The 27,399-nt window shown below is 48.1% G+C and overlaps 1 protein-coding gene across 2 annotated transcripts; it reads left to right on the forward strand.

Annotated features, from left to right (window-relative positions):
- The first annotated feature begins 1,730 nt into the window (after positions 1 to 1,730).
- Positions 1,731 to 10,372, forward strand: PPIF (peptidylprolyl isomerase F). 2 transcript variants are annotated; one of them, XM_063339631.1, is made up of 6 exons: positions 1,731 to 2,040; positions 4,019 to 4,049; positions 4,931 to 5,019; positions 7,229 to 7,325; positions 8,142 to 8,217; positions 8,648 to 10,372. In XM_063339631.1, the coding sequence occupies exons 1-6, from the start codon at positions 1,843 to 1,845 to the stop codon at positions 8,781 to 8,783; spliced, it is 627 nt and encodes a 208-aa protein (XP_063195701.1). In that variant the 5' UTR covers positions 1,731 to 1,842; the 3' UTR covers positions 8,784 to 10,372. The 2 variants fall into 2 exon arrangements, with proteins under 2 accessions (XP_063195701.1, XP_063195702.1); XM_063339632.1 differs by lacking the exon at positions 1,731 to 2,040 and adding an exon at positions 2,058 to 2,152.
- The last annotated feature ends 17,027 nt before the right edge of the window (positions 10,373 to 27,399 follow it).

The following is a 27,399-nucleotide window of genomic DNA, read 5'->3' on the forward strand; positions in this document are numbered from 1 at the left end:
TGTAAAAAATGTATTGCTTCTATTTAGTCTAGATCTCTTTTAGTCTAAAACCATTACCCCTTGTCCTATCGCTACACTCCCTGATAAAGAGTCCCTCACCATCTTTCCTGTAGGCCCCCTTTAAGTACTGAAAGGCCACTATAAGGTCTCCCCAGAGCCTTTTCTTCTTCAGGCTGAACAACCCCATCTCTCTCAGCCTGTCCTCCTAAGAGAGGTGCTCCAGCCCTCTCATAATTTTTGTGGCCCTCCTCTGGACCCACTACAACAGGTCCATGTCTTTCCTATGTTGGGGGCCACAGAGCTGGACCCAGTACTCCAGGTGGGGTCCCACCAGAGCGAGGGAGGGACAGAATCATCTCCCTCGACCTGGCCACGCTGCTTTTGATTGAGCCCAGAATGCGGTTGGCTTTCTGGGCTGTACGTGTTTTCACTTATGTGCAGAGTTCATTTAGCAGAGACTTGGCAGTCCAGTTGTGTCCTGCTAACTGCAAGGTTTATCACAAATGAAAAGCATCAGGCGTCCTGCGTGTCTGCAAAGGAGGTGTAATGGGGCAGAACACTGCAGGTGGAGCAGACTTGCATGAGCCTGCTGTGGAGAACAGAACTTCTTTTCCTGCTTGTTTGCAATGAAAAAAGTTGGTCTCTCATACCAGTGGGCTTGCATTAGTGATACAGCTGCTGGCTGGAGAAGTGCTGATACACCCATGGTAGGCTGTGGTTGAGCTAGCAGTGTGGAACTGCGCTGTTAATTATTTTGATGAAATGAAATTAAATGTATGCAGGTTGTAAAATACCTCAACGGGGTTGTTTTTTAATAGAGAGAATGTATACTGGCTTATGAGAGTTGTCTTGCTGCCGCTATGCTGATAGAAGAGCTTTCTTCGACCTCACAGACCAGGACCAAATCCAAAAACATTTTGTGGTATTAAGGAATTTGAAAAATTTTTGAAAGTTATTATACAGAAGGATGGTAACTGTAGTGGATTTCAAAATAATATCTCGATATGACTAAAGTATATCCAAAGTATTTTGATCTGAGCTGCTACGTTGGGAAAACTAAATGATAAAACTTGTTATTTTCATATAGAGCATGAACACTATTTACCTTTATAAGCCATTTACATAACGATGTAATGGGCCCTGCCGGGGGTCTGTGACGCCAGGGTGACACTGCCAGTTGGTGCTCAGGTGCTCCCGTCTGTTTCGCCATGTGTTAATGACCTCGCTCCCTGGGTGCTGTGGGTGAGTAACGCGGCCGGGGCGGCCCGTGACCCCCCCTTCCCCGCAGCACCCACTCACCCACACGCCTGATGGCGGCACCCGGCCTCTCCCGCCGCCGCGCTGCCCTGGGGCCTGAGGGACAGGGCCCAAGGCCTCGCCTGGAATTACGACATCTTTACAAACTTCCCGTCCACTGTTAATCCCTGGGGTGCAAGGGGCTGTGTGGAAATGGGAGGGGGGGAGAAAAAAAAAAAAACACAATGAAAATCAAATAAAAAGCCCCAAGCCGACACCAGATAGTGGTGGGTGTGTGGAAGATGGTGCAGGTCCCACTCGGTAGCCCTGAGGGCAGCTGACGCTCGCAGCGGCCCGCTGTCCCTCCCTCCCGGCGCCCTGCGGCTGAGCCCGCCCGGAGCCGGCAGCCGGCGGGCAAGGACAGCCGCGCCGCCCCGGGGCTCTCCCCGCGCTGTCCCTCAGCGCCCCCGCCGCCATCTTGCCCTGCGCGCCGCCCGCCGCCGCCAGGGGGCGCTGTGGCGCCGCGGCGGAGCCCATAAAAGGCGGCGGCGTCGTGTCCCCGCGTGTGCCGGTGTCTGTCGGACCCACCGCCCGCCCGACTGCGGCATGCTGGCGCTGAGCGCCGCCCGCCGCCTGCTGCGCCCGCCCGGCGACCTGCTGCTGCTGCCGCCGCCGCCGGGGCTCGCCGGCATGTGGGCGGCCGGTGCCCGCGGTTGCAGCGCGGCCGGCGCCGACCCGCCGAACCCGGTGGTGTACTTGGACGTGGGCGTCGACAACCAGCCGCTGGGACGCGTCGTGCTGGAGGTAGGGGCGCGGGGGGGCGCCGGCAGCTCACCTGGCGCCGGGGCCCGACGGAGGGTGTCCGGAGAGCCGAGGGCGGCGGGGCGCCCGGGCATGGCGGCCGGTGAGCGGCAAGGTCAGGGCAGGCCCGCAGGGACGGGGGGCGGTTCCCGGGGCGGCGGGGAAGGCGCAGCCGCTGCCGGTGCGGGCGGGAGCGGGGCCCGGGGTGGGGGGGGGGACGGCCCTCGCCGGGCTGCTGGAGCCGCTGCACGGCCGCCCTCGGGGCCGTGCTCCCCTGGAGGGAGGGCGGTGAGGCGGCTGGGGGCGAGCAGGGTGGGCAGGGGGCTGGAGCGGGGCACCTGGACGCCGTCTGTGGCGGCACCGCACGGCTGGGACGGCGGCCGGTACCCGGAGCCATCCCCGCGGGACGGGCCGGCGGGCGGCTGCGGCCACTGAGGTGGAGGCTGGGCCCTGCTGTGGCGGGGAGCCTCAGTGGAGGGAGACTTTGAACTGTAGCGCGAAAGCTGAAATACCGAGCAAGAGCAGAGCGACCCGGGCAGCCTGCCGCCCGCCCGGCAGGAGCCAGCAGGGTTCCCGCAGCCGCCAGGCGCCCGCAGCCCCAGCCTGGCCCCGGGGGTCGGCGGAGGGCCGGGCCCTGGGCTGGCCTGCTCCTGGGGCAGCGGACGCGGGGGCTCCAGCCACTGCCAGCTTCCCCCTTTTTATTTCCTGAGTGGTTATCGTTTGATTCTTAGTCTTCGGTTTTCTGAGGTGCTGCCTCCTCGACCTTCCTGCTCGATGCGCATGGAAAGGTTTGCCCGGCTGTGTTTGAACTGGCAGCTGGCTCGACACCCAGCCGGCAACCAGATTTATCGTTAAAAATTCAGTCTGCGAAACGCTCAGGCATTTAAAGAAGGCCTGAACAGGAAGGCTGCGGTACGCTCTGCTCTTACGAAAGGCACGATAAGCACCGAGGCTTTAATTGTGGGATACCAGGTGTCCTTAGTAGGGCCGAGCACGTGCCTCTGAGTAAAGGCGTTGTGCAGGGGAAGGAACGAGGGCCGTGCCGCAGCACCTGCGGAGGGAATGCTGCTCCCCGAATTGCTGCCCGCTGAGGGAATTCGGTGTGGCCTTCTGCCTCCAGCACCCACATTGGGTCCGTATCCATAAATTCTTTTTTAAAAAGTAGTTTATAACAGTTCTCTCTAAAAGGGTTTTCCTTGAAGCTAGAGCCCAGTTCACTTTTATTCATTGAAAGCGACAGCATATAAATTAATTGGACGTTGCCAGCTCTCATGTTCCCAGGAGGTAGCGTTTGAGAGAGTCATAGGTAAAAATATTGCTACGTGGATTCCTTATTCATTAGTGAGATTTAGTAAATAGCTGGGTGGTATTATAAAAAATGGCATTAATGTTACTGTATCGCCTGTGGCAGCATTTCGTTTCCATGTTAAAGACTTTTAATGCGCCCAATTTACAGAAAATCTGAAAGTATTGTATCATTGCGTAAGTTGTGGTTAGACTCAGCTGCAAATTATAGGCATCTGAGGAGAGCATCCTAGGGAAGGAACATGAGCTTCTTGCCACAGCTGTAATGTTTTTAGGTGTTTGCTGCTGGCCACTGACAGGGTATGTGGCTAGATAAAACCCTGGGTCTGGCTTGGTACGGCCGTTTTTATGTCACTTTTTCCAGTGACAGGGGCTTATCATAAAGATTCTTCTTAGTTATTGCTAAATTGCTTTATTGATCAATGAAATCATTAGACGCTGCTCAAGTCGCTCTTCATGAACTGGCTAAAAGTTGGATTGAGGGGATATTTTTAATTACTACCCAAATGCTTGGGAAGTCTTAAGGTGTTCTTGGAATTTTGGGTGGCTTGTGGTTTCAGGTAGCTTGTTGCCTTGAGAAGAGCATTCAGTTGTACTGGCCTTCAGTGCAGAAGTTTTTCTATGCATGGTTGAAAAAGCTGACTTACTAATTTGTTTGTTTATTTTTCTTTAACAGCTGAAAGCTGATGTTGTTCCAAAGACAGCAGGTAAGACAGCATCTGGACAATTTCATACTTAAATATTTAAGGTTTAGATTGTGATTTTCAGGAACAAGAATATTCTGTTACCTTTTGGAAACCATTTCCACATTCCATCCCCATTTGTTAAATAAAGAGACACAGTATAAACTTTGTCAGAACAGTGCTAGTGAGGAGTTACAATTCAATGTTGTTCCAAATAGTTTCATTTTGTAGTTAGTGCCAAGACAGTACACTCCGTATGTGTGGGTTATCAGTGGTGAGTCGATATGTTTAAAAACACATTAGTTTTCATTAAAAGCAAGCCCCAAAGCAAATGGGAAAGCATAAACCAAAGGGATGGTGTCTCTTAGAGTTTCCAGAGAGCTTATAGGGGTTTGTCACTAGCTGATCAGTGCATTCATGTTACAGAGTTTTTATGTTTTATCACATGCTTACTTCCTCATCTGCTTGCTTAGTGGTTCTGAAAAACTTGTACTTTTCTTTCAGTTCCCAGTAGATGAACATCCTTTAAAAAAAAACAAAAAACAAGCATCATCTTTACAATTACTACAGCGAACAAAGGCATAAACATCAGAAAATGAAATCTTTGACTCCAAATTGGTGGGTTTGGGGAGGTGGGGCAGTTGGAATTAAGATATAACAGCAAGATAAAAGGGAGATGAGATTGAAAAGGGTTGTTTGTACCCTGTTCTGAGGCTAAACAAACTTTGCTTCCTTAGCATTTTTACAGAGGTTCTTTTAAAGGATGGAAACAACTAATAATAATACCTTAAAGAGACTGTAAAATTTTTGAAATATATAAACTTGGGACATAGTTAATCTAGTTGTGTTTGTTTATATTATCTATCACATATGGCAACATAGTACTTTATGCTTTGTTTTCACAGAAAACTTTAGAGCTCTCTGTACTGGTGAAAAAGGATTTGGGTATAAAGGATCCACTTTTCACAGAGTGATTCCTTCCTTTATGTGCCAGGTAATGTTTTGTGGTTGTTGGTTTGGTTTTCTTTTGTTTTTAAATTTTGCTGTTAAATTTATCTGTATGTTACATATTTTTAGGAACAGTTAGACTAGTGGTGACATTTCAAGTCTCTCTGCTCTAACCTTTGCTAACTGCAGAATGAAGGTGTAACAATGTGACTTGCATTTCTGATCTTTTTGCTGTTGCTTAGCACATCTTCTGTACAAATAAATGTAAATTATGCGTAGACCGTCTTAAAAAGCCTGGCGTGAGGCTTTCTGCTTTTGTATAGCAGTGTACTTTAGTGTGAGGCACACTTGGCAAAATGGCACTTGCTTGGGAGAAGCGTTTGTGGGTAGAATGACAATCAACCTTGTGTTCTAAGTGAGCTAAGAAAACAACATGTCCATTCTTTATTCCTGGTAGAATAATCTGTTCACAATAGAGAATGTGTTTTTAAAGAAAAAAGTTGTTTGGGTTTTTTATCTGAACATCTCCCTAATATGGAAGGGAACCCAAAGGGCTGACTGGGGTAGGTTTTTGGGACGACACACCTGAAATGGGTTTTGATTTAAAGGATGGATCTTTCAAAATTCTGAATTAAAGTCCATGCACGTTAGCAATTTTTTCTTAAGCAAACTGCAGCAACAACAACAAAAACAGAACAGAAAAAGCCTTTTTGAATGCTGCCTTTGTACTTGGCTTGGCAGATGAGCAGGGTTTCTGTGCTGTAGTGATTCCTGGTGGTCCTCTCTTCCCTTAGGAGAAGCTACATTGCAACAGCAACGCGTTGTAGAATGGCTTTGTAAGCAGTTTGAGATGAAGGTCATAGTGAGAGTGCTTTATTTATTAACTTAGGACTGTGGTGGTCCTCTATTATCACTTTTTTTTTTAAGCGAAAAGTACAGCTGTGACAACAAGAGGCCCTAATCCTAGGACATTTCTACTAAAAGAAAAGGGGACAAGTGTGCTGTAAAGGACACTAAGGTTTTGTGATACTGACAAAGGGACAAGGTTTAGCTTGCTGCGATCAGAAATACATAAATATAAGAAAATTAGAAATCCTGCTCTCAGTTCTACCACTCATTTTTGAAGTTCTGTGTAAGTCTGTCCTCCTTGCCTCCCTGTTTTGTCCCCACAAAGGGACCTGAAGTGAGGATACTAGGTGGCTGATTTCTGTGATAGGGTGAGATGATGAGTTAATATTTAGGAATTACTTGGTAGTCATTACCTAAGTGGGAATTAATATTTATGAACTACTTGGTAGTCATTACCAAAGTGGAAATACTGTCATAGGTTTCAAATATTTTAAAGCGAGAGAAAACAGTAGAGGCCTCTTGTTGAGATGGAGTGTTAATATGATTCAGGCAACTGGTATAGCCTAATTGGAGGTCATCATACCCAGGACTCGGCAATTCAGATGCCTCCGCATGGCATGCAATATGCAGAGGACTGCGTAGGAGCAGCTGTAACACGCCTGTAATAGATTACGCAAGGCGAGAGTGGGAAGATGAACGTGACATGAAACACTTGTTAGGTATGAGCTCTTTGCTGGCGTGGGTGGTGTCGCTTCTGGCAGAGGAGGTGGCAGATTGCTGGAAGCAGTGTTTAGTAGCCACCTTTGGGAGTTGCTGTGGCTGGGGTTTTTTGTTTGTGCGTTGTTGTTTGTGTGTCTAACCTAAGACAGGTGGCCACTTCTATCCCAGCAAGCAGCATGTAGCTGAGGGAAGTTTAAAATAGCTCAGATATAGCACTTAAACAACAAAACCTAGAAACAGCAAATAGTAATAATGGAGATCCTGACCAGTGTTTAAACCTGTTGGGAGAAAGAAAGGAAGGAAAACAAACAAACAAAAGTTCTCAGGTCTTGCCTATGGTAATGAATTTGGGTGATTTTGTCTTGAGGCCTTTGAGGTGTTCCTTAAAATTGCTGCCATTTGTTGCACCGCATTTGGGAGCAAGGCTGGTAACACAGAAAGGTGGTTGTTGGAGTTACGGATGTCAGTTGGAGAATATCAGCAAGAACTGGAGCAGAAATTTATTTTCAGCTTGATTGTATCTTCATCTAGTTACATGTTTTTAAATCATCATTCTTAACCTGAAGGAATTGTGTTGATTTTATTACTTTTTAATGAGAGGAAGTGAGTATGTTTTCAAGAGCATTAATTCTGATGTAAAATAACGCTTGTGTGCTAGTAAAGTTAATAAGCCATTTCTGTTTCAGGGTGGTGACTTTACAAATCATAATGGAACCGGTGGAAAATCCATTTATGGCAGTAGATTTCCAGATGAAAATTTCATACTTAAGCACGTAGGACCTGGTAAATAAACATATTCTTTCTACCTTCTGATGACTATAACCTATAATGATTGTTTATGAAGATGTATTTAAAAAAAAAAGGTTTTTTAGCTGTGTGGGGCACTTTGTAGTTATGAAAGTATCAAGGAAGTTTAACAATCCGTTGTCCCTGGCATGTGCTTATTTGTGGAGACTGCTGTACGATATGTCAGCCTGTAACGGGTGACATCGTTGCTCTTGCTCTCACTATAAAAGGGACCGTGCAAAATAAACTATGGGAGTTTTGTATTTTACTTAGAAATTCTGCAAAGGTGAAATTACTGCTTTTATTTCCTCTTTCATAAGTCATAGACTTCAATTTTTCCTTAGATGGTAGCTGCAAAAGGGAAACAAAGCGATCTGGGATTTCTTATTTACAGGCACGTCCTTTTAAGCTCAAATTAAATCCAGAAAAAAGTAAAGGAAAAGCCATACATAAGAACATCTGAATTCTATAGTCTGTCTTTTTTGGATTGTTACTTCCTCATCACAGGAAACTACTGCTGATGTTGAACCACAGTGGAGGTTACCTGATGTCAATCACATTCAGGATGTGTACAACTAATTAACATTACTAACATTCTTGCTGTGGAAAGAAGGGAGGCTAGGCAGAAAGGAGGGAGGCGCTGGGCTGGAGGGGAATAGTCAAAGGCAAGAAGTTGGCCTTAGAAATCGTTTGGAGACAATGTGAGACCATCACATCTTCTGTCTGCCCGTCTTTAGTCTAAACATGCAGAGGAAAATGGTCTTCTCCACTGTACACTTCTTACACCAATCTAATAAACTGCTGTGGTTGTAGGTGTTCTTTCAATGGCCAACGCGGGACCCAATACAAATGGATCTCAGTTCTTCATTTGCACAGCAAAAACTGACTGGTAGGTTTTCAGCTCTGCATATTAACCTGATGAATTGATGTCTGGATCTGGAGGGCTTGGCGTTTTCTTGGGGTCTTTTTTTGTTGTTCGTGGATTGATGGTTTTTTGTTTGGTTTTGTGTTTTGTTTTGTGTTTTGTTTTCTTATCAATTTCCAAATTACTTGAATCACAAGGGAAAATAAATTGGTTTGTGCTACTTGAGGGAGGAAGGGCTGTGTGGGTAACAAGGTCGCTGTCCCTCAGAATGCTCCTAAGGTCCAGAGCTAAAGGTATTTCATGTCACTTGTAGAACAGTTGTGCCTTTGCCATAGAGTCAATCAGCAGGTGAGAGCCATGAAGACGTGCTAGCATCCCTTCACTGAGCTTGGTTTGGTTCAGGCTTTATGTTGTTTTAAGTAAAACTGCCTTTGTTTTTTTTTTTGTGTTACAGGCTAGATGGAAAACATGTTGTTTTCGGGCATGTAAAGGAAGGAATGGATGTCGTGAAAAAAATCGAGCGATTTGGTTCCAAGAGTGGAAAACCCACCAAAAAGATTGTCATTACTGACTGTGGCCAGCTGTCCTAGCCTTTTGCCCTACCATTCAGGACAACTTTGATGCTGTGAAAAATGAATCATAAACATTTCTGATCCTGTGAGCAGCACCTATGGAGCCATATTTTCTATTTAACTTGTTCTGACTTTTATACCCATATTGAATAATATTGATTAAAAGCATAAAACAATAACTGAAACACGTTTTAACTGAGTTACCTTGGTAGTCACACTGTCACATTGATTCGGTAGAGTCCCGCTGCATTTTGAAAGCAGTACTACGGTCACCCAGAGCGTATCTGACTGCAGCGTTGATGCTGTTCTTAGTATTTGGATGATTCAGGTGATAGCATCGGTGGTGGAGCTGCCAACTAAGCATTCTATAGTTGGGGGTTAGGTATAAATTGAGAAATACCATGTTTCCTTTGGTGCTAATAAATGCCTATTCTGTTGTTTGTCTCATCACTTTGAAAAAATGATACTAACTAGTGCTCTCAAGGCTGTCTGCAACAAGACCGTCAGACATTTTCTCTGTGTCTCAATTTAAGTCGATCCAATAGAATCAATGGGCGGTTGTGGGTTATTTTAAATTAATTCTGTCTTAATAATTTTTTTTTGTAGTCTCAGATCACTGTTTAAAACTGAACTCTGACTTACCTGCTTCAATGGAGCAATTTGACTTTTGGGTCAAGTAAATTGCTTTTGGTTGACTTAGCCTACTACTAGAGCTCTACCTGGGCAATAAGACCACAAATTAGCCAAAAGATCATGGGACTTTTTTATTATGCAGCTGTGAACTTGAAGTGCAGTTCTGCTCTGAGACCTGGTTCTGTGTGGAATGCAGCACGGTTCTCAATACATAGCCTATTTTTGCACTTTGAGAATATAATCAGAGTATAGGGAGCTTGCGTGAGTGAGAAATGGGTTTCATTGCTTTTTTTGTCCTGTTGGTCCCGAGAAGTCGGCCTGCCTCGGGTATTGCTGGGATTCTGATTTCTTATGCATCATTGTCAGAAGTTAAAATTGGTCACCACAGAATCACAAGGCCTAATTGGTGTAGCAAAATGGTTATTCTTGGGGTTGATGCACGAGAAGGAAAGAATTCAGCTGATCAGCTAAACACATTTTGTTTGTATAACGCGGTATGTTTTATGTGGAGTGCCGGAGCGGTAATAAATGTTGGAACCTCACAACGTCACTTTGAGAATCACTAAAGCTGTAGAGTATTCATGCTTGTGGGACAAAGCACTTGACTGGTTTTGTGCAATAATCTTGTTACTGAAGAGAAGAATACACCGGGATGTCTCTCTTTAAATGTGAATTTATTTCTATTGCATTTGGATAATATGTAGGTTTAAGACTATTTTGCACTGGATTTTTTTTTCCATGGAGGGCTCCATTCTTATGTGTATGAGGTAGTATTCAGAGTGTAATTTTGCAGAAAATAGAATTGAAAAGTTTTTTATTCTTTCCACTATAGCAGTTTAATCTTTCTTTGTAGTATTTTTGAAATGTTAATTTGTGCTGGTTTGGCTTATTTCAATTTGATAGAACCATGATTTTTGTGTGTGTGTGTGTTCTCTTAATTTGTATATGAAAAATAATTAAATACAGTTCTACCAAAAAAAAAAAAAAAGTCTGTCCCTTTCTTAAATATGACTTTGCACACCTACTTGAAAGCAGGAGTGTGAGGAGCTGAAACCTGCTGCGTTTTCTCAGGCTGTTCTACTCTGTCCCCTCTGCGACGGTCGGATCCCATGGCATTTGGAAGCTGAGCTGTTGTTCACAGATACAGCAAGAGAGAGATGGGGTAATGGTGCCAGGCTTTGCCTCGTGCTAGTGGTTCTAAAATGTCTAGTATATGGATAGTGGTTCAGGTTTTGAGACTTCTCTTGTCTGATTGATTCTATCAGTTTGCAGAGATAATGGGGAAAGCGTAAATTTACTGGGTGGTGTTTTTTTTAAATTTCTGAATTCCTTTTTGAAAAGTTGGTACTTCCAGCTTTTTGCTGGACAACTGAGGAAAAATTTCTTCCTTGCTGCATGATCAGAGATGACATTAGGAATTTAGCATCTTCGTGTGTCTCAGTGGTATTTGTAGACTGGAAAGCCCAATGGAAGCTGCTTTGCCACAAACCAGGCCATTTTCTCACAACTGTGTGTTTAACCCTTAAATAAGTAATAGTATTGTGCATGTTCTAATGATGTGTTACATGTGCCTGTGGCTCTTGCAGACACCTTTATGACCTAACTTCTGAAATGTAAAAGCCAAAATTGTCCATCAAGGCTTGCAATCTTGACTAGAAGATAAATATTTTAAGACGTATGCGATCCCTGTGGCTGGTAACACTGGTTGCGGTGGCTCAATGGGGCTGGCTTTGGTGCTGTGCTCTGCCAGAAGAGCCTGCCTTTGCTGCCTGGGTGCTTAGGGCAGTGTAATGTGAGTCTTAATGTTTTGACAAGCTAAACAAGTCAATCTCTTAAAGTTTTCTTCTATAAAGTATCTTCCTCAAAATGGATTTTTCTAGGGTTCTGTTCTTCCTGTTTTTTTCCTTCCTCCCCTTCCCTTTATTTAAAGGGAAAAGGCACAGAGCTCTATTCCACGTTTGCAGCATTGCAAAAGTGTTCTATACTGCAAATACACACCTACAGCTTGTACTGAGTATACCTGAGCTAATTTTAAGAGGTGTTTGTGGCCCCACAGGACACCCCAGGAAGGGTTGCAGGACCTCGGCACGCTGGGTGGCGGGCCCCGGCCAGCTGTGCTCCCGGGGCTCTCAGTCTTGGGCAGCTTGTCCACTTCCATATGCAGCCTAAAGTCAGGACTGCAGCGCGTGGGTCAGTACACAGAGATGGGCTTTTGCAAGTAATTGTCTGCTGGGGTCTAATTTTCTGCAGGACCCTACGTGCCCGTCTCTCTCCTTTTAGCCCTCATGTATCACAGACAGTTACTAGGAGAAGAGGGTTCTCCTTTTGCAGCCTTGCTTTGATGGTTTGTCAAAATCATGGGCTAGAACAGGAAGAGTTAGCCCGTGCCACCACTTGCTTGTGACCTCCTTGCTCTGGGATTTTGTACCCCTTCATAGCAAAATGATACGTGTTATGACCACAATAAACTTTGCCTCAGAGCTCTGTCACGTACAGAAAAGGACTTTGACTTCTAAAGTTAATCCATTTCAACTGTGAGATAGGAAACTGCCCCAAATTATTTTTTAAATACATTTAGATGGTAAATAGATATGCTTCCCTTGTCTTCTGCTGGTAAAAAGCGTTGATCTAAAAGCAATTCAGATCATGGCTCACTTTAAAGCAGCTGGGCCATCCCAGAGTGACTCAAGTTATTCATGTGTATATTCAAAATGTGAAAAATTGCTGCCAGACAAGTTGAAGCATAGGGTGATTTTTCTGTCCCCTGCCCGGTGATTCATTACCCCCATGGCACGGGTGCTGGCGCAGAGCTGGTCACTGGCCCGTGGCCGAGATGTCCTTGAGTGCCAGCAGCCCCTGCCTGCCGTGGAGGAGAGGGTTTGGGCAAATCTTTGCTTCTCTGTTGTAAGGAACACATCTCCCCGCCAAATGAGTGGCGTGGAAATGATTATTTCCATCCCATTCCCGGTGTGTTAGCGTGGAATTGTCGAGTTCAGTTTGATGACTGGTCACGGACTGGGCTGTGGATGGAGAACTTCCACAGCGACCCCAGCCCTTTGCGGATCGTTGCCTCCAGCTGTCTTTGGCAGGTCCCAGGCGCTGATGACCTGCTCCCTTCGCCTTCCTCTCCCTCCCTGCCCTTGCTGCTGGGCTCTCGGGGAGCCCCGATGCGCCCGGGGGGTGGCGGACACTCGCCGTTGTCCCGCTCCCCACCAGGTGGCACCAGGCGATCGCCCACCGCGCGCTCGGCCGCCGTGACGCCAGCGCTGACGCCTTCAGCGGGACCTTTGCCTTAATAATACACTGAAGGGGCTGGGGGTGACAAAGCGCCGCTAAATTCAGGTGAGGAGCAGGTAGAGTTACAGTGGTGTTCGTAACAAATTGGCCCGTAGCTTCCCTTCGGCTACACCGAAACGAGCCGAGATGCGTTCAATTACTCTGGAAGCACCAAAAGCGGCTGTTGGGCGTCTTCCTGGGTACAAACCCCACAAGCTGCTTCAGCTTCTCCTGCATGAGAAGATATTAGTAAAGTAATGTCTTTCCCAACCGTGGCTGCTCCAGCACGTTGTCATGGTCTGTGGCTCACTGAGGTGTGACAGAAGATGCTAAAATGGAGTGTAGCCACCAAAACTTTTTTTTTTGCGGGGTGTGTGTGTGGTATTACTACTTAGAAATCCTGCACAACTCACGTAAGGAAAAAAAGGTGTTCACTCTGGAGTTGTGGTTTTGAGAAGTGCTGAGGGATGGCAGGTGTGCTACTGCAGGTTTTCACCTGGCCGTTTCAGATAAAAGCTTGCTCGCCAGCAGAGCGGTTGTCCCGGCGCGTGGCCTGTCTGGGCTGCCCTGGGGGTGAGCCCTGGGTGTGCTGGGAGAAGAGGCGCAGAGCGAGCTCCGCGGTGGTCACCACTGAGGGACTGCCAAGCCCAACACGAGTCAGGAATAACAGGCTCAGAGGGCACCCTTAGGTAAAGTGCAAATAAATATAAGCAGAAAAAAATGAGTTTACATTTCAAAGTTGTTTCAACAAACTCACAAATGTTTTTGTTTAGTCTCATGTTTTAATTATTTGTTCCAGACTTTCTGCTTACATAAATGGCTTTCTTTGGTGCTGGACTGAGGCTGTGTCTCTTTGTTTATAAATTTTAAATCCTTTGAAGTCAAGAGGTTTGAGGTACAAAATGCTGTTCTCTTTTGTAATGCCGTTTACTCTGCTGGTAGCAATATATCAGCAATCAGGACCTCAAAGAAGTGAATTACTTAGAGTACAAATCATTTTACGTGACACTTCAAGGACAATGTGGATGCCCTGGTGCTAGCTGAGAATTTGTAGTTGGACAGACACTTTCTACCCAATTTAGAAGTAACCAGGCTGAACGGACATTGGCCTTCAAGTGAAAAACTTTTAAATCTTGAATTGCAGACTTTTGTATCAAGTCTGACTGTTTAAAGGCATTGTAGGAACCAGCTGATCACAGGTGAATTTTGACCCAAAATCTTCACAGCCCAAAACATGAATTTGTTGCACTGTCAAACTGAAAACTGAACCTCAGCAACCATTTTCCTGAGCCTTGATGTTTCTTCTCAAGTTATCTGCTCTGATTTTTCCAGCACAGCACTGGATATGCCTTTTCCGTGCTCTCCTGCCTCCATGCGATCCCCACATCTGCCAGGGGATGCTGCATGGGGTGCTGCGGCCACCCAGAGCCTGTATCCTATGTTAGTCATGGGCGAACCGCCAGACGGTAGAAGAGGAAGGAGCCTCTGCACTGTGACACCACACGCACCTCTCCCGTGGAACCTCTTTCGCTGTGTGGGTCTCCCTGTCGAGGCCTGGGAGCCCCACGCCGGGGCCGTGCCATGGCTGGTGGAGCCCCTGCTTTGCTCCCTGAACTTGTTTTCCACCCTCATGGGAGGGGACTGCACACAGTTTGGTTTGAATGAGCAAAACTGCTTTCCCATCTGGGTGAGGGCAGACAGAGGCACAGACGGAGGTTAGTAGTGGGTTTTTTTCTTCTTTTCAAAACCCGCAAGAGAAAGAGCTTCTGCTCCTGCACAGGGTCACCCACCATGCCCTGGGGTGGTGGAGGGGTGGGCTTGGGGAACGGCTGCACCTGGGGAAGCAGCTGGCTCGCTGCTCTGGGAGGCAAACAGCAGCAAAGAGGTGGGTTTTTCTTTTGTCAGAGCTGAGGACAAGGGTGTCCGGGACTGGCAAGGGCATGACTTAAGAGCTGGGATGCAGGAGGACCTTCACTGTGAGCTATAAATGGTGGAAGATGAAGGGACTTGGAGACAATCATGTGAGGCAGGAGAGCTCACCGTGGCAGGAGCCTGTATGACATGGTTCTCTTGCAGGGGATCTGAGTGAGGACAAGCTTGTTTGACTTCAGATGCCATGTGTAAATGGCTGCAGAAGGGATCTCGCTGCATAAGGTTGTCAGTCCCTGCTGCCTGCTCTGTCAGTGGTGAAGATGATGTCCTGGGACATAGCTGGAAATATAATGTACTGGTGTTTTTGACTTGACTTCAGTACAACCATATCAGAGGTTAATGTTGACCCTGAATTTCTTGTTATTTATTAGCTGGTTAAGTGAATGCAAACTTAAAATTCAGCCATTGTTGGGACTGATGAAGTTTGAGAGGAATGGAGGAAAACTCACTCAGCAGCACACCTCGTCATCTCTCAGGAGCTCAGCAAAACGTCCGGGTCCCAAAGGCCCTGGGAAAGAGCAGCATAAATGAGCAGGTAACTGGACTTCAAGCTCTAAAACTGCTGCTCCTGTCTACCTGTCCCCACTGAGGGGACAATTCTTCACCTGGTTTCATGGCACACCGTGCACTTTGCTTGACATGAGCCCATGCTCACTACACATGTGTGTATTTTTGAGGATTAAAACATAGGTTACGGCTTGTGTGTAAATGTCAGCGTGCCTCCAACCAAACAGCAGCCCTTGCTGCGAGTGCTGCGATGTGTGTGTGGCTCAGCAGAGCACCTGCTTAACCGCGCGGCGGGTTTCCCCAGTTGCCTTCCCCACGGTTCTCTCCAAACGTGGCCGCCGCAGCTGCAAGCAGGTGTTGGGTGAGGGGACGGGCACAGCGGCCATCCCACGCTGCTGCTCCTCAGGGACACCTCCACACAGAGGCAGGGCATTGCTGAGGTCCACCCCAGCCGGAGAGAAACCGTCCCTCTCCAGGCGGGAAGGAGCAATGGTTTCACAGCATTTGTTATTTATTAGGAAGCTGCGTTTCTTTTTGCATCCGTACCCTGGACCTGGAGGTCGGAGGCAGGCAGGTCCGGCTGCCAGGGCTGGGATGCAGGGCTGGACCAGGGGTGCTGGTACGGCTCCAGCCTCCTCTGACGGGTCACTATTTTTAATCACCCTTGAGAAACATTGGTGTGAATTCCCGGTTCTTTTTACCAGCCAGGACCAAAACCACATAACTGAGGAAAATAACTGACTGTGTCTTTAAGATGGGGTCAGGGAGAAGTTAAAAATGTGCAGATACAGAGGTTTGGGGGGGGAAAAACTCTGTCACCGTTCTCATTTTCACTCACCTCCTACTTAAAATTCATCCAGGAAGGTAGGCAGAGGAACACAGCAGCTGCTAAAATTACTAGGTGGAAATCATTTTTAGCAGGCGCAAGTGTCTTGTGGTTTTGCTGCTCGCTCTCTCCCCTGCCGCTCCTACCTCATGGCTGCAGTTTCCCCCAGGGAGGCTTTCCTGTCGCTGGCGTGTCTCTAATAAGAAGCGCTGTCGCAGCCCGGCCGAAGGCAGTCTGTTGGTGACGGGTGGCAGCTGCGAGGCCAGCCTCTGCTGGGACCCCGGTCCCCAGGACGAGCCCCGGGCTGGGCTCCCACGGCTCTCCCAGGACTCGCTGCTCCGACCCCACCACTGGCACGGCTGAGACGAGGTGGTCCTCAGAGACGCAGAGGAGTGCAAGGAGGAGGCGGCAGCTGCTAGTGTTTAGGCTTTGCCGGAGCAATAAATTTTGCGTTAGTACTAAACAGTGCACGCTCCAAATGATGCAGTGTCTTAGAGGTTTGGTTTTTTTTTTTTCTCTCCCTGCCAAAAGTCAGCGTTTGGTTAGGATTTTATTTTTTTGGAAGCAGTGTTGCTATTAACTTGACGGTTGCCAAGGCCAAACAAAGTGCAAAGTGTCCTTGGAGAAAGCTGCGTGATTCTGTACATTGAAAACGGGGGGATGCCAGCACGCAGCCCCGGCCTCGCGGCCTGTCACAGGTTTGCTTATGTTGCCAGGATCCTATAAATGCTTTTGCTGTGTTTTTTTAAAAGATTGTTTCTTTGCTTAAACTGCAGCAGCTCAAGCTTTGCATTTTTCGGTCTGATTCTTTTCTGGGTCCGGGTTCACGGAGCGGGTGGGAGGAGCGTGCAGCGGGGCTGAGGCGGGCTGGCTGGGCAGGGATGAGGGGCTTGTAGCCGGGGGCCAGCGAGGAGTTACACCCAAAGGCAGAGCTTCGGCCCACGTCCCCCGCCCTGCGCACAGCATGACGTTACGGAGCTGTTAACCCACTAACCCTTGGCCCCCGGACTCGCTGGCGTATGCAAACAATAGGCTGGCCCTGCGCAACGGGGAAACAATGCAGATTGCCGCCCCGACAGGCGCCGCGAGCATTAATTACCAGTGGCTGACGAGGGAGGTCTTTAAGATCACTGTTGGGTCTGTGGCAGCACCTGGGATCAAGCGCTGGGGGCCAACTTTGCAGGGCATGGAGTATGCGCACCAGGTCAAGCAGCTCTTTTCCCAAAACCGCCTGAAAAAATAGCCCTTTGGCTCGGATGCCTCCCTCCTTGCCCTTACCATCACCCGCTCTCCTCTGCCCACAGTGGGTGATGTCAAGCCACAGGGCGTTTAGAGCAGGGGAGCTGCGGCGAGAGCTCTTCCTTGGCTCCTGATGTGAGCTCAGAGATGTCTGCTCCCTCCACCCCATGGAGGAAACCTGAAGGAAGCTGCAGTTTACCCCCCTGCCAGAAGATCTGGCCATGACCGTGGCCTGGCTGAGTGAGGGGGGTGCCCGGTGAGGAGGCAGCGTGCCCAGCCCCGGCGCGGCAGAGCTCCCTCAGGGTGCAAGGGCTGCTCTCCGAGCACGGGGCTGTCCCCTGCACCCCTCCCTGCACAGCAGCGTGCTCACAGCGGCGGCACCAAAAGTAGGGCTGGATCTGGGGCTGCAGGCTGGTGGCCCTGCAGGTGTTGCTCCCCACGGCGTGACACTAGGCGGAGGTTGTGGCCGTTGCTGGCTTTTCTTCCCCAGCTGCTGGGCTGGCGGTGGGGCCAGGCAGCGTGGCACGGGTAGGGGGACGTGATGGTGGCCACCGGGTTGTCACAGAGTGCTGTGAACACACGTGCTGCTGCTTGTGCTTTCCTTACCCGGGCATGTGGGTACCTGAAGATGCGCTCCCTCTAAAGCCCGAAAGTAACTCCCCCAGCCTGCAGCGAGAGCACAACATTCCCTCGTCTGTCTGTGAGCCACCCACCTGAAATCACACCTTAACACCACCCTCTTTCCAGTAAACCCACCAGTGAAGGCATGTGTTGACTGGGAAACTGAACTCCAGGTGTATATGGTGTTTCCTGACCATCACCAGTTTGTGCCCCTTGTGCCGCAGCTCTGCCTCCAGCGGGGGCTGACGGGGGGCTCAGGGCGTCTGCATTCAGCCCCCTGAGCTGGGGGTCCCCGGAACGGCTGAAGCTCTCGGGCTCTTGTCACTGACCCCGCTTTGGAGGGTGAAAGCGGACACGGCTGCCCTGGCTCCGAGCCACTGCCCTTCGGGATGCAGGCTCGTCCCTCTGTGGGACATCTGTCCTGTCCAGCAGAAAGCATACATCCAAATCTCTGAAGCTAAAAGAAGTGCAACGATTTAAGGTATTGGGGAAAAAAAACCAAAACCACTCTCTGCTAAATGCTTTCCTTTGACTGCAGGGTGAACGGGATCGTGCAGAGCTTGAGGGCTCAAAACACAAGACAGCAAAAGGGGAGATCACCAGTGGATTGGCCACCTCTGGGGGAGCTGTTGATACAAACTGCTTGTTGGAACTGACAGCATCACGTTGGGTCAAGGCAAAGCAGTTTGTTTTTCCAGTGCTTTTATTCTGTTTCATTTCCAGTTGGTTTGAAACCACTGGAAAAGTGGTTTGATGCCCCTGGTTTTTGGAAAATAGTATTCACGCATACAGATGCAGGAGTGCATAACGAAGGAAAACTAGACACTTCTCTTCGTCATAAGGATGACTTCGTTTCTGGGGTGAACTGGAGGATTAGATGATGGTTAGTTACAAAATGCATAGAAATTGGTGTGGAACAGCGGGGAAGATAACTACGTCTTGCTTTTCTCCACCTTTTCAGCACCGTTTCCTTCGTGCTGAAATGAAAGGAAATGCTTTTTTCTCTTCACAACAATATGAAATAATTTTCCAGAAAACCATCCTGGCCCAGATCGCCTTAAGCAGAGTTATAAAACTGCATCTGGTTCAGCGCACAATCCACAGGAGAGGGCGGCCAAACTGTACCCTGACGGCTGGATGACGTGCCCTTCCTGTGGGGTCCGGCTGCTCGCAAACCCAAAAGCTGTGGCCGGCCCCTCATTTTACAACCCTGTTTCTTGGCCACACTCAGAAATGTGACTTTTGAAGTTTGCAGCTAACGCCTCTCCCTGCCATTAAAATCTGATTCCTGAGAAAGGTGGAGGAGGCGGCGGGCGCGGGGGGAGCCGGGGGCCGGTCACCTTCACCTGCAGGCAGCACAGCAGTGTTTCCCAGCTGCCGATGATATTTTTACTCCCATTTAATTACTACCCCGGTTAATGAGGTTTATATCATCTCCTTCCATAGCTGTTTCCAAGGGTGTCTGAGGAGCAGGGTGTCAGGGGGCATGTCCACCCGCTGCCACCCGAGGTGCAGCAGAGGGAGGGAGGGATGGATGGATGGATGGATGGATGGATGGATGGATGGATGGATGGATGGATGGATGGATGGCCGGCCTTTGCTGCCAGGGTGTGGCAGCAGCATCCTGCGCCATGGGGGCAGGGTAATGTATTCCTTCCACTTTCTATCTACTTGGTTTTCTAAACTCGAAACATGGGTGAAAGAGCAAGGGTGCGCGGTTCAAGAGAGACACAGCGGCGGTAACGTGCAGCAAAGCGCCAGGGGGGTCAGTGAGACAGAAACAGCTCTGAAAGCAAAAGAGCTCAGTGTGGATGCAGTGCATTGGAATACAAAGGTAAAGAATATATCTATAGGAATCAAGTATTTCAGAAAAAAAAAGGGGGGGGGATAAATCAATGTATTTTAGGAGCTGCAAAACTGAAAAGATGGGAGCTAGGAAATCAGCTGTGTATCTGAGCCTGCGGCTGGGGAGGAGATGGGAACAGAGCACGCAGCTACCTGCGACTGCTGCAGGGCTGCGACGTTTCCCGTCCCCATGTCCCCCTTCCTCCTGCCAGCCCTGGCTCAGGGATTTCTTCACACCGCCTGAGCCTGAGCCCGAGCCCAAGCCATCCCGCTCTCCCGCAGAGAGGGGCTCTGCCCTTCCCTCCCTCCCGCCCGGCTGGAGCTGGGACAAAGCCTCGGGGACAAAGATTTCCCAGCAAGGCTGTGGGTCACCCTGGGAGCTGAGCTGGTGTTTCCCATCCAGCTGACAGGCCTCTGCAGAAATAGTTAGCGTGTGGCAGTATTGCCTCCTAAGCCTTTAAATATAACTTAAACTTACAGCCTGAAGGTGCTGCCTTGCTCTCGGTGGGACTTTGCAGCTGCAGTCATTATTATCCCATCTAAGAGAACTCTGTTCCTTTATTCCCCCTTTGGGGGCATCTGGAGCACGGCCTGTGCCAGCTTTGTCTGCCCAGAAGCTGCCTCAGTTCCTGAGGAATGAAGCTGTGGGTTTTTCAATGGCTGCTAACAGCCTGCAGATAACGCAGGTTTGTTCCCTGTTGTTCTTCGAGAGCGGGGCCCCTCAAAGAGCAGACTGAACTCTCTATCAAGGAGTCAAAGGGCTAAAATAATATTGGCCCAGCGTGCCATTGCTGACTAAGGTCCTGGGCTTAACAAGACCCCAAATCGTTCCTGTTTCACTGATGTAATTTGTTATCCTGAATTTCCCCCTATTTTATTATTTAAGTGTTCCTGTCTCTAAAGTCATAGCTTCAACATGTATCCTTCAATCACCCTCTCAAAACCTGGCAGAAAAACGTGTCTGGATGATAAACTAGTGGCTGTTGTGACCTGGTTTGTACTGGACATGGTTCACCCGGTGAGCCGGTTCCCTGCTGATGGGGGTGCTGAGGCTGGTGCTGTCCCAGCCCCGGGTGTCTCCGGCTCATTCCCTGCTGGTTAGTGGGATGTGCTGGGAAATGGTGGTGGTCCCAAAGAGGGGAAAAAAACGCAGGCAAAATGACTTGAACCCATATGGTGCAATCTTCAAGCTGATATAGATCTTCTCTAATCAGTGAAATTTTTAACCTCTTCCAATCCGGTGTGATTTATTAGGACGAGACTGTTTCCTCCCGGGAAAATTTGTAGCCCCTTATTTCTCAGCTTTTTTCTATAGTTGTATCGCTAAGGTATCAGTGTCAGGGTACCAGTGTTGCAATGGCGTCTTCGCTACCAGCAGACCATTAGCATAAATGAGGGCAGACGGTATTTTACACCTCTTTTGTACTAGCTGGCACAGAGCAATGGAAAGCTGGAAAAAAACAAAACCACAGGCTACAGAGCAGAATGAATAAAAACAAAAAAATAAGCTAGGTCCTTTAGTTTTGGAACTTCTCCAACAACCTCTAATATGCATTAGTGAGATATCAACTTTCTGCCGTGCAGGATGAACTATAAAATATTATATCTTAGCCCTGCACATTTTCAAGTTCCTTGTCCTTTATTACAGCCACTGGTTTATTAAAACTGAAAATGGACCTAGACCAAACCTCTGCCTGACTCTGTCTGAATGGCTGCATCCAAACCCTGCAGCTTTTGAAAACTGGTCTCTAATGTTTAAAGCAAAACCAAGCCCAACACAACAGCAAACGGCTTCTCGTTCCTCCTCCCTTACTTCACTATGTGGACAAAAATCCTCACACCTGGATGTACAAAGCTATTAGGCTCATGGGTTAACTTAAATCCTTGCCCACTAACGTTAAAGGCAAAATGCCCAGTGTGGTTAGCAGTGTCTGAGGATTAAAATTCAATCCCACTTGAAACTCTTCCCAAGCATGTATGATCAACGATGAGTTTGAAAGTATATTATTTTTATTATTTTTTTTTTAAGTCCATTGATGTGATTTGTTCTGTTTGTAAGACCAACTGGCAATAAAAGGTATTAATTTCCTATCACTTTGTTCCAAATTGTCCTTCCCTTGTCCTTGTATTTTATGGTCTCCATTAAGAAATGTTGTCCTCTGGATCATTTTTATTGGCTTTGCTTTTTAATAATCAGCATTCATGCTTAATACGGCAGTTTTTTGGTAACAGAATTCATAGCTTAAAAAACCCAAAGCAGCCCCTCTTTCCCTTGACAGATTTGAAATGCGATTGCTTTTATAAGTTATAAATAAAGGCCTGGTAGTTGATATTTAGTGGGAAGCTATCCCAGTGTATTTCAGAGCCCTGTTTTTCAGTCTCCTCCGATAAGAAAACTGATGACTTGGCATTTTGGGGAGCTGGTTTTTTGTGCTTTGTGTTGCTGCTGTATCTGCCAGGGGTTAGCAAACCTCCGGGCTGCAACCTGGCCAAACCAGGAGCTGCCTGTGCTGCTGTGCTCCTGGCTAACTGTAACGCCATGTCGGTGGGTGCTGGGTTTTGCCCGCGAGCTGCCATCTCAGGATGAGATTTGGGCTATCAGGTAGCTGTCCCCAGGGTCTTGCTCTTGGTGCCATCTCCACTAAGACCTGTGGCAGCCCTTATCCCCACCTGAGCACCGCTCAGACCAGCCCACTGTGCTTTACCGTCACCGTCGGGTTAGAGGTGGCCATCTGGGGTAGCACATAGCAATGGCTGCTTTTTACGCTTACAGCTCCCGCAGAGAGAGTTTGTTTAAAAAGAGGTAATGTGTCTCCCCACTGTTCATATGTTGTCATGTTTTTCCCATGGTAAGACACTGGGCTAAGTCTGGGGCTCGGAGAACGCAGCCCCAGGGTGAGTGGGGGGTCGCCAGCCCTTCCTGCAGATAAGCCCCTTCATCCCTTGGCTGGCTACTGGAGCGGCCGTAGTTTGGGGAGAGATAGAAATGTCTAGTGATAAACGAATGGCTTCAACCAAATGCAGCTACTGACAGATATGGCTGAATTACTGCATGGGTTTTGTAAAGCGAAGGGAAGGGTTTGCAGTGATTTAAATAACACTTATTTGCAATAACGGTGTTTTCTCTTGACCACATTTAGCGAGATCCTTTTGGACCAAAGAGCGTTCATGGACCCAGAAGTTTCCTGAAGGGTTTGTAATTTGGCAAAGGTGTCTCTAAATGGCCTGGCAGAGGCGCCTGGTTTTGAGGAAAATGTGCTGGTTTATTACTGGGCGTCCCTGCCAGCCTCTGCTAGAGATTTCTTTTTCTTTTTTTTTCCTCCCCATAAGCTGCTCCAGCCGTTCAGCATAGGAAAGCTCAAGGGGGAAGTAACTCTTGTCAGAAAAAAAAAAAAGCTGTAAAAGCAATCTTTCTGATGCTAGTGGGTGAGGGCCCAGTAAAAGAGATGATGATGATCCAGCTTAAAGCCTACTTCAGTAACCAAAAAAAAAATTCTGGTATTTAAAATGGAATTAATTTTCTCTTTGGATTGCGATCAGGTTGGAATCAAGTTTAATTCCTTCAAGCTATGCTTTCCCTCAAACACCATTAGTTTTTAGAAGCTTTCCTAGGAGAAGCCAATTCATTTGTCTTACAGCACATCGTGCCGCTGGACCCTGTCTCGCTGGAGGAGGAAGGCTGGGCTGTAACTGCAGTCGCTCCTAATGAACTCATACTTGTCACCCTTCCAGGACTAGATGGGCTTGACTGCCCCTCGCACCCACCCAAAACATGGCTGTGTCCCAGGGAGATGACCTCCACCCTGGGCCTCGGCAAGGACTGGGCAATGCTGAGGTACGCACAGCCCGATGCATCCCTGCCCAGGGACCGCCGGGACCTACAGCTCTGGTACCGCTGCCAGAAAGAGGTACAGGACAGCAGAAACAGCTCGGTTTTCCTATCCTACAATCCCAAAGGAGCACAGAGGCTGCGTTTGTACTGGGAAATATGTAGGGAGTGTGCGACTGCAGGCAGCTGCCTGTCCCTCCCCAGGTGGAGCCAGCAGCAGGAGGGGCAGGAGCTTGTCACAGGATCCCAAAGACTTTTTTTTTCCAGTAGCTGATATATCCATGCACATAACAAGTGAGATGAACTAGAAATGCTCATTAACGGCAGAATTATCATGTAATTGGCAAAACTGAACCTTAGAGTGTGATTTCCTTGCCTGAAGAGTCGGTTCCTCTGGGAACAGCCTGTTTGGGCAGCGTCAGAGAGTGGAAGGCAGTGCTTTGGTGGACCAGTGAGATATGGCACCTCCACACTGGAGCTATTTCTAGGTGGCACATCTAGGCAGTCCTGGTGTGCACAGAAGATGGGGAGCAAGGCCCTCATGTCAGAAGCAGAAAATGGTCCGGCATGGCTCCTGGACGCTTCCCTGAGCTCCCCCGTCCATACCGCCACTGCAGCACCTAAAATTCGGGGAATCCAGGCTGCAGTCTTGGAAGAGATCATACATTTGGTTGATAAAACCAAGGGTACGACATAATGTGCTTCACTTTCTGTACCACACGTGACTTTGGACATCACGGCTTTCTGATTTAAGAGAAAAATAACTGTAACATCACTAAAGCACCTGAGAGGTGAATTGGAATTTGATACCTGATAGCGCTCCTGAAGTAGTCACCAAATGCAGGGCGGGGTGGGGTGGTATGTTTAGTCAGTGGCATTATGTGCTTTAGGCAATCCTGCTCTAGCAGGGGAGTTGGACTAGATGATCTCTAGAGGTCCCTTCCAACTCTGAAGATTCCGTGATTCCGTGATTTACAAGGACTGGGACTTCTAAACAGATTCCCGAGCAAACCTTTTCATTGATACCAATATAAAATCACTGCTGGTAAAACTTATGGACAGAATGATGATAAACAGGTAATGAAGATACCAGGAAAGTCAGGCACGGTAATGAGAGCGAGTCGGTGGAGTCACGTCTACAAAAATGTTTTTCATATAGCCAACTACAAAGCTATACTTCTGAGAAGACGGAGGCAGCCTGTACAGCTAGAGCGAGCATTGCATCCTGAAACCCGCGTGTTTGAAGGAGTTAAGGGCTGCAGTGGATGCAAAACTCAGCAGGAGCTTCCACTATGGTGCTGCGGCAAAAGGGCCGCTGCGATCGCTGGGGGTAGGAAGCAGAAAGAGGGGGAAGCTTTGTCTCTGAAAAGAAGAGACAAAGGCGTGCTCTGTGTGGTTCAGGGACCGTTTTCAAAAGACGATGAAAAACTAGGCAAGTCGCAAAAAGAGCCACAGAAATGATTTGGAGTAGAAGAAAGTCCCTTATAAAAAAGAGACTTTTTAACTTAAAGGAAAATAAAACAGGAGGGGGGAAGGAAAGGACTAAGAGTGACTTAATTATGTAAGTGGAAAGTGGGAAAAAAATACCAGGTACTTAATTTACCATATGAAAGCATAAAAAGACACAACACCTGAAATCTGGGGTGTGCAAATTAATATAGGAAATGAGGATCAATGTCTCACCGGTGAGGATGATTAACTTTGGACCAAGCCACCAACTGATGTGGGTCTTCCAGTCAGGATGAAATGCCTCTCTTCGAAGACACGCCAGAAGAGTTATTAGGGTAAATATGAGAGTAACTGGCTGAGATTTAACGACTTGTAGCATACAGGCTGTCAGAATAGATGCTTTAATACTCCCTTTTGGCCTTCGACTGCATTTAAACCCCTCTTTCCTGATGTGAATCTTGGCTTCCCAGCACTCCTTATCATTTCTTTCTACTCTTGTTCTCAGTCTGTTCTTGGAGGAGTTTTTTTTTCTCTCGCTCTCTCTTTCTCTCTCTCTTTCTCTGCTTTTATTATGGCACTGCAGACAAAAACTGGGGGTTTTGAAGGTCCTGAAGGGAGTTAGACTCCCAGCTTCATCTGAATTCAAAGGGAACTGGGTGCCAAATGCAGATCTTGTGAAAGCCTCAACCCAGAGCCCTGAAATTCAGTGTAGCTTTGAAAAAGCCTCATAAAAAGCAAGCTTGCTGATAGTGGGCTGTCTTGAGTTTGATTCTTTCATCTTAAGCATTTTTCTGTTGGAGGTTCTATAAATATACACAACAATGACTAGAAATAAGAAAGTACATGTCTGGCTGTCACATACGAATTTTCTGCAAGGAAAATCACCACAGTTATTTTACTGGCTGGTTATCTCAAAGCAGCAAGTATCCAGACGGTTGTCTCCAACTGTTGTTATTAAATTCAGCAGGAAATCCATCCTGTCCAAAAGGATTATTAGTTTCCATTGCTCCTGGAGATGTCCGGAGATGTTAATTTGTGCGTGTTTGTGTTGCACAAGTAGCCGGCCAGTGAGCAGGGCCCTGGTTTGATCTTGTCCTCGACCTCTGGGAGCTGGGTGACAGCTGTAAAACCGATGTCAGCGTCTAGGCCGGGGGGTTATTTATGAAGGCAAGTCTTCCCAAAAACACCCCAATTGCTCCAACTGTAAATATGTTTCACATCACAGGGCTGCATTTGAAATTAGTAGTTTAACATCTCAAAGTGGGGCCCAGATGCCATTAGCGGCAGACTTCGCCATGAAGAAGTTGGTATTTGTCAGCTATTTCTGCCCAGAGGTGTGTGAGATACCACAGTTTCCCCTTTTACTTACAAGAGGAAATAACTGTGGTGGCAATCTGGTCTTTGTCAGTGCTGTAGATGCTCAACCACAAAGCAGTGGTCCCTTATTTATACCATAAGACCTGTCGGGGGCAGGAATCATTTACCAAAGGAAGCGGGAAGCAGAAGTGGGACCGGGGGGGAATTCTGCTGACTGCCCGGAGCAGGGTCCCCCCTCACCAGCCTCCCCTCAGTGCTGGCGAGGAGGGACCACCCTGGGGACCTGACCCCTGGGTGTGTGGGGACCGGGGCTGCGGGGACACCAGCGGCCCACGGGGCTGCTGGGAGAGCCCTCGGCCGCTGCCAGGGATGCTGCGCTTACAGCCACTCCCACTGCCATCCCAACCGCCGGAAAGGTGGCCAGATGGAAATGCAGGTAATTCCTGGTGCTCTGCCTGTCTCCAGCTTTCCCTCTCCTCCTCTCTACAGCACAGGAGAGATTGAACATATCCCCACCGGACCTCCTTCCTTGGCCAGCGCACAGCTGATGGGATGGAGGAGCCGCAGGCTCAGCCTTGGCCTGACCTTGCGCTGCAGCATTACTTCTCAGGTTGCGTCGGCCAGACCGAAATGATAGATGTTACCCTGGTGTAAGCCTGGCAGCCTGTTGCTGGAACTGCAGCACTCAACCACAGGGCCCCATTTGGTTTTCCGAAAGACAAAAGCTCTAACATGTTTAGAAAAATTCAGATTTGTGTTTAAAACTCCAGTTCAGCTTGAAAATTGTTGTATTTCTGGCAAACTGAATACACAAACGTTTTTAAGGGGACATCTGCATCAGGTCTCCATTTAGCTCTCTTGCTAACACCACAGCCGTGTGTAGCTGTCTGGCAAAAGTCTTCTAGAGAAACATGACAGCAGAGAAACACGCTGCCGCAGCCTTGCGAAAATAACCATGCGGCACTGACATCGTTCAGATATTTGATTTTATAAAAGATACTTCTGGATATAAATAAAACAGGCCCCGGTGAGTGCGTACACACATAGCAGGGCTCACTGCCAGCACTGCAGTGTACTGCACGCTGCAGTGAGTCAGGGCTGCAGGCAGTGGTGTGGGGTGTCCTGCAGCCCCGTCAGCTGGACCAAGGGAGTGATGCCAC

This window comes from Chroicocephalus ridibundus, chromosome 6 (assembly GCF_963924245.1).
Source record: "Chroicocephalus ridibundus chromosome 6, bChrRid1.1, whole genome shotgun sequence".
Taxonomy (NCBI): Eukaryota; Metazoa; Chordata; class Aves; order Charadriiformes; family Laridae; genus Chroicocephalus; species Chroicocephalus ridibundus.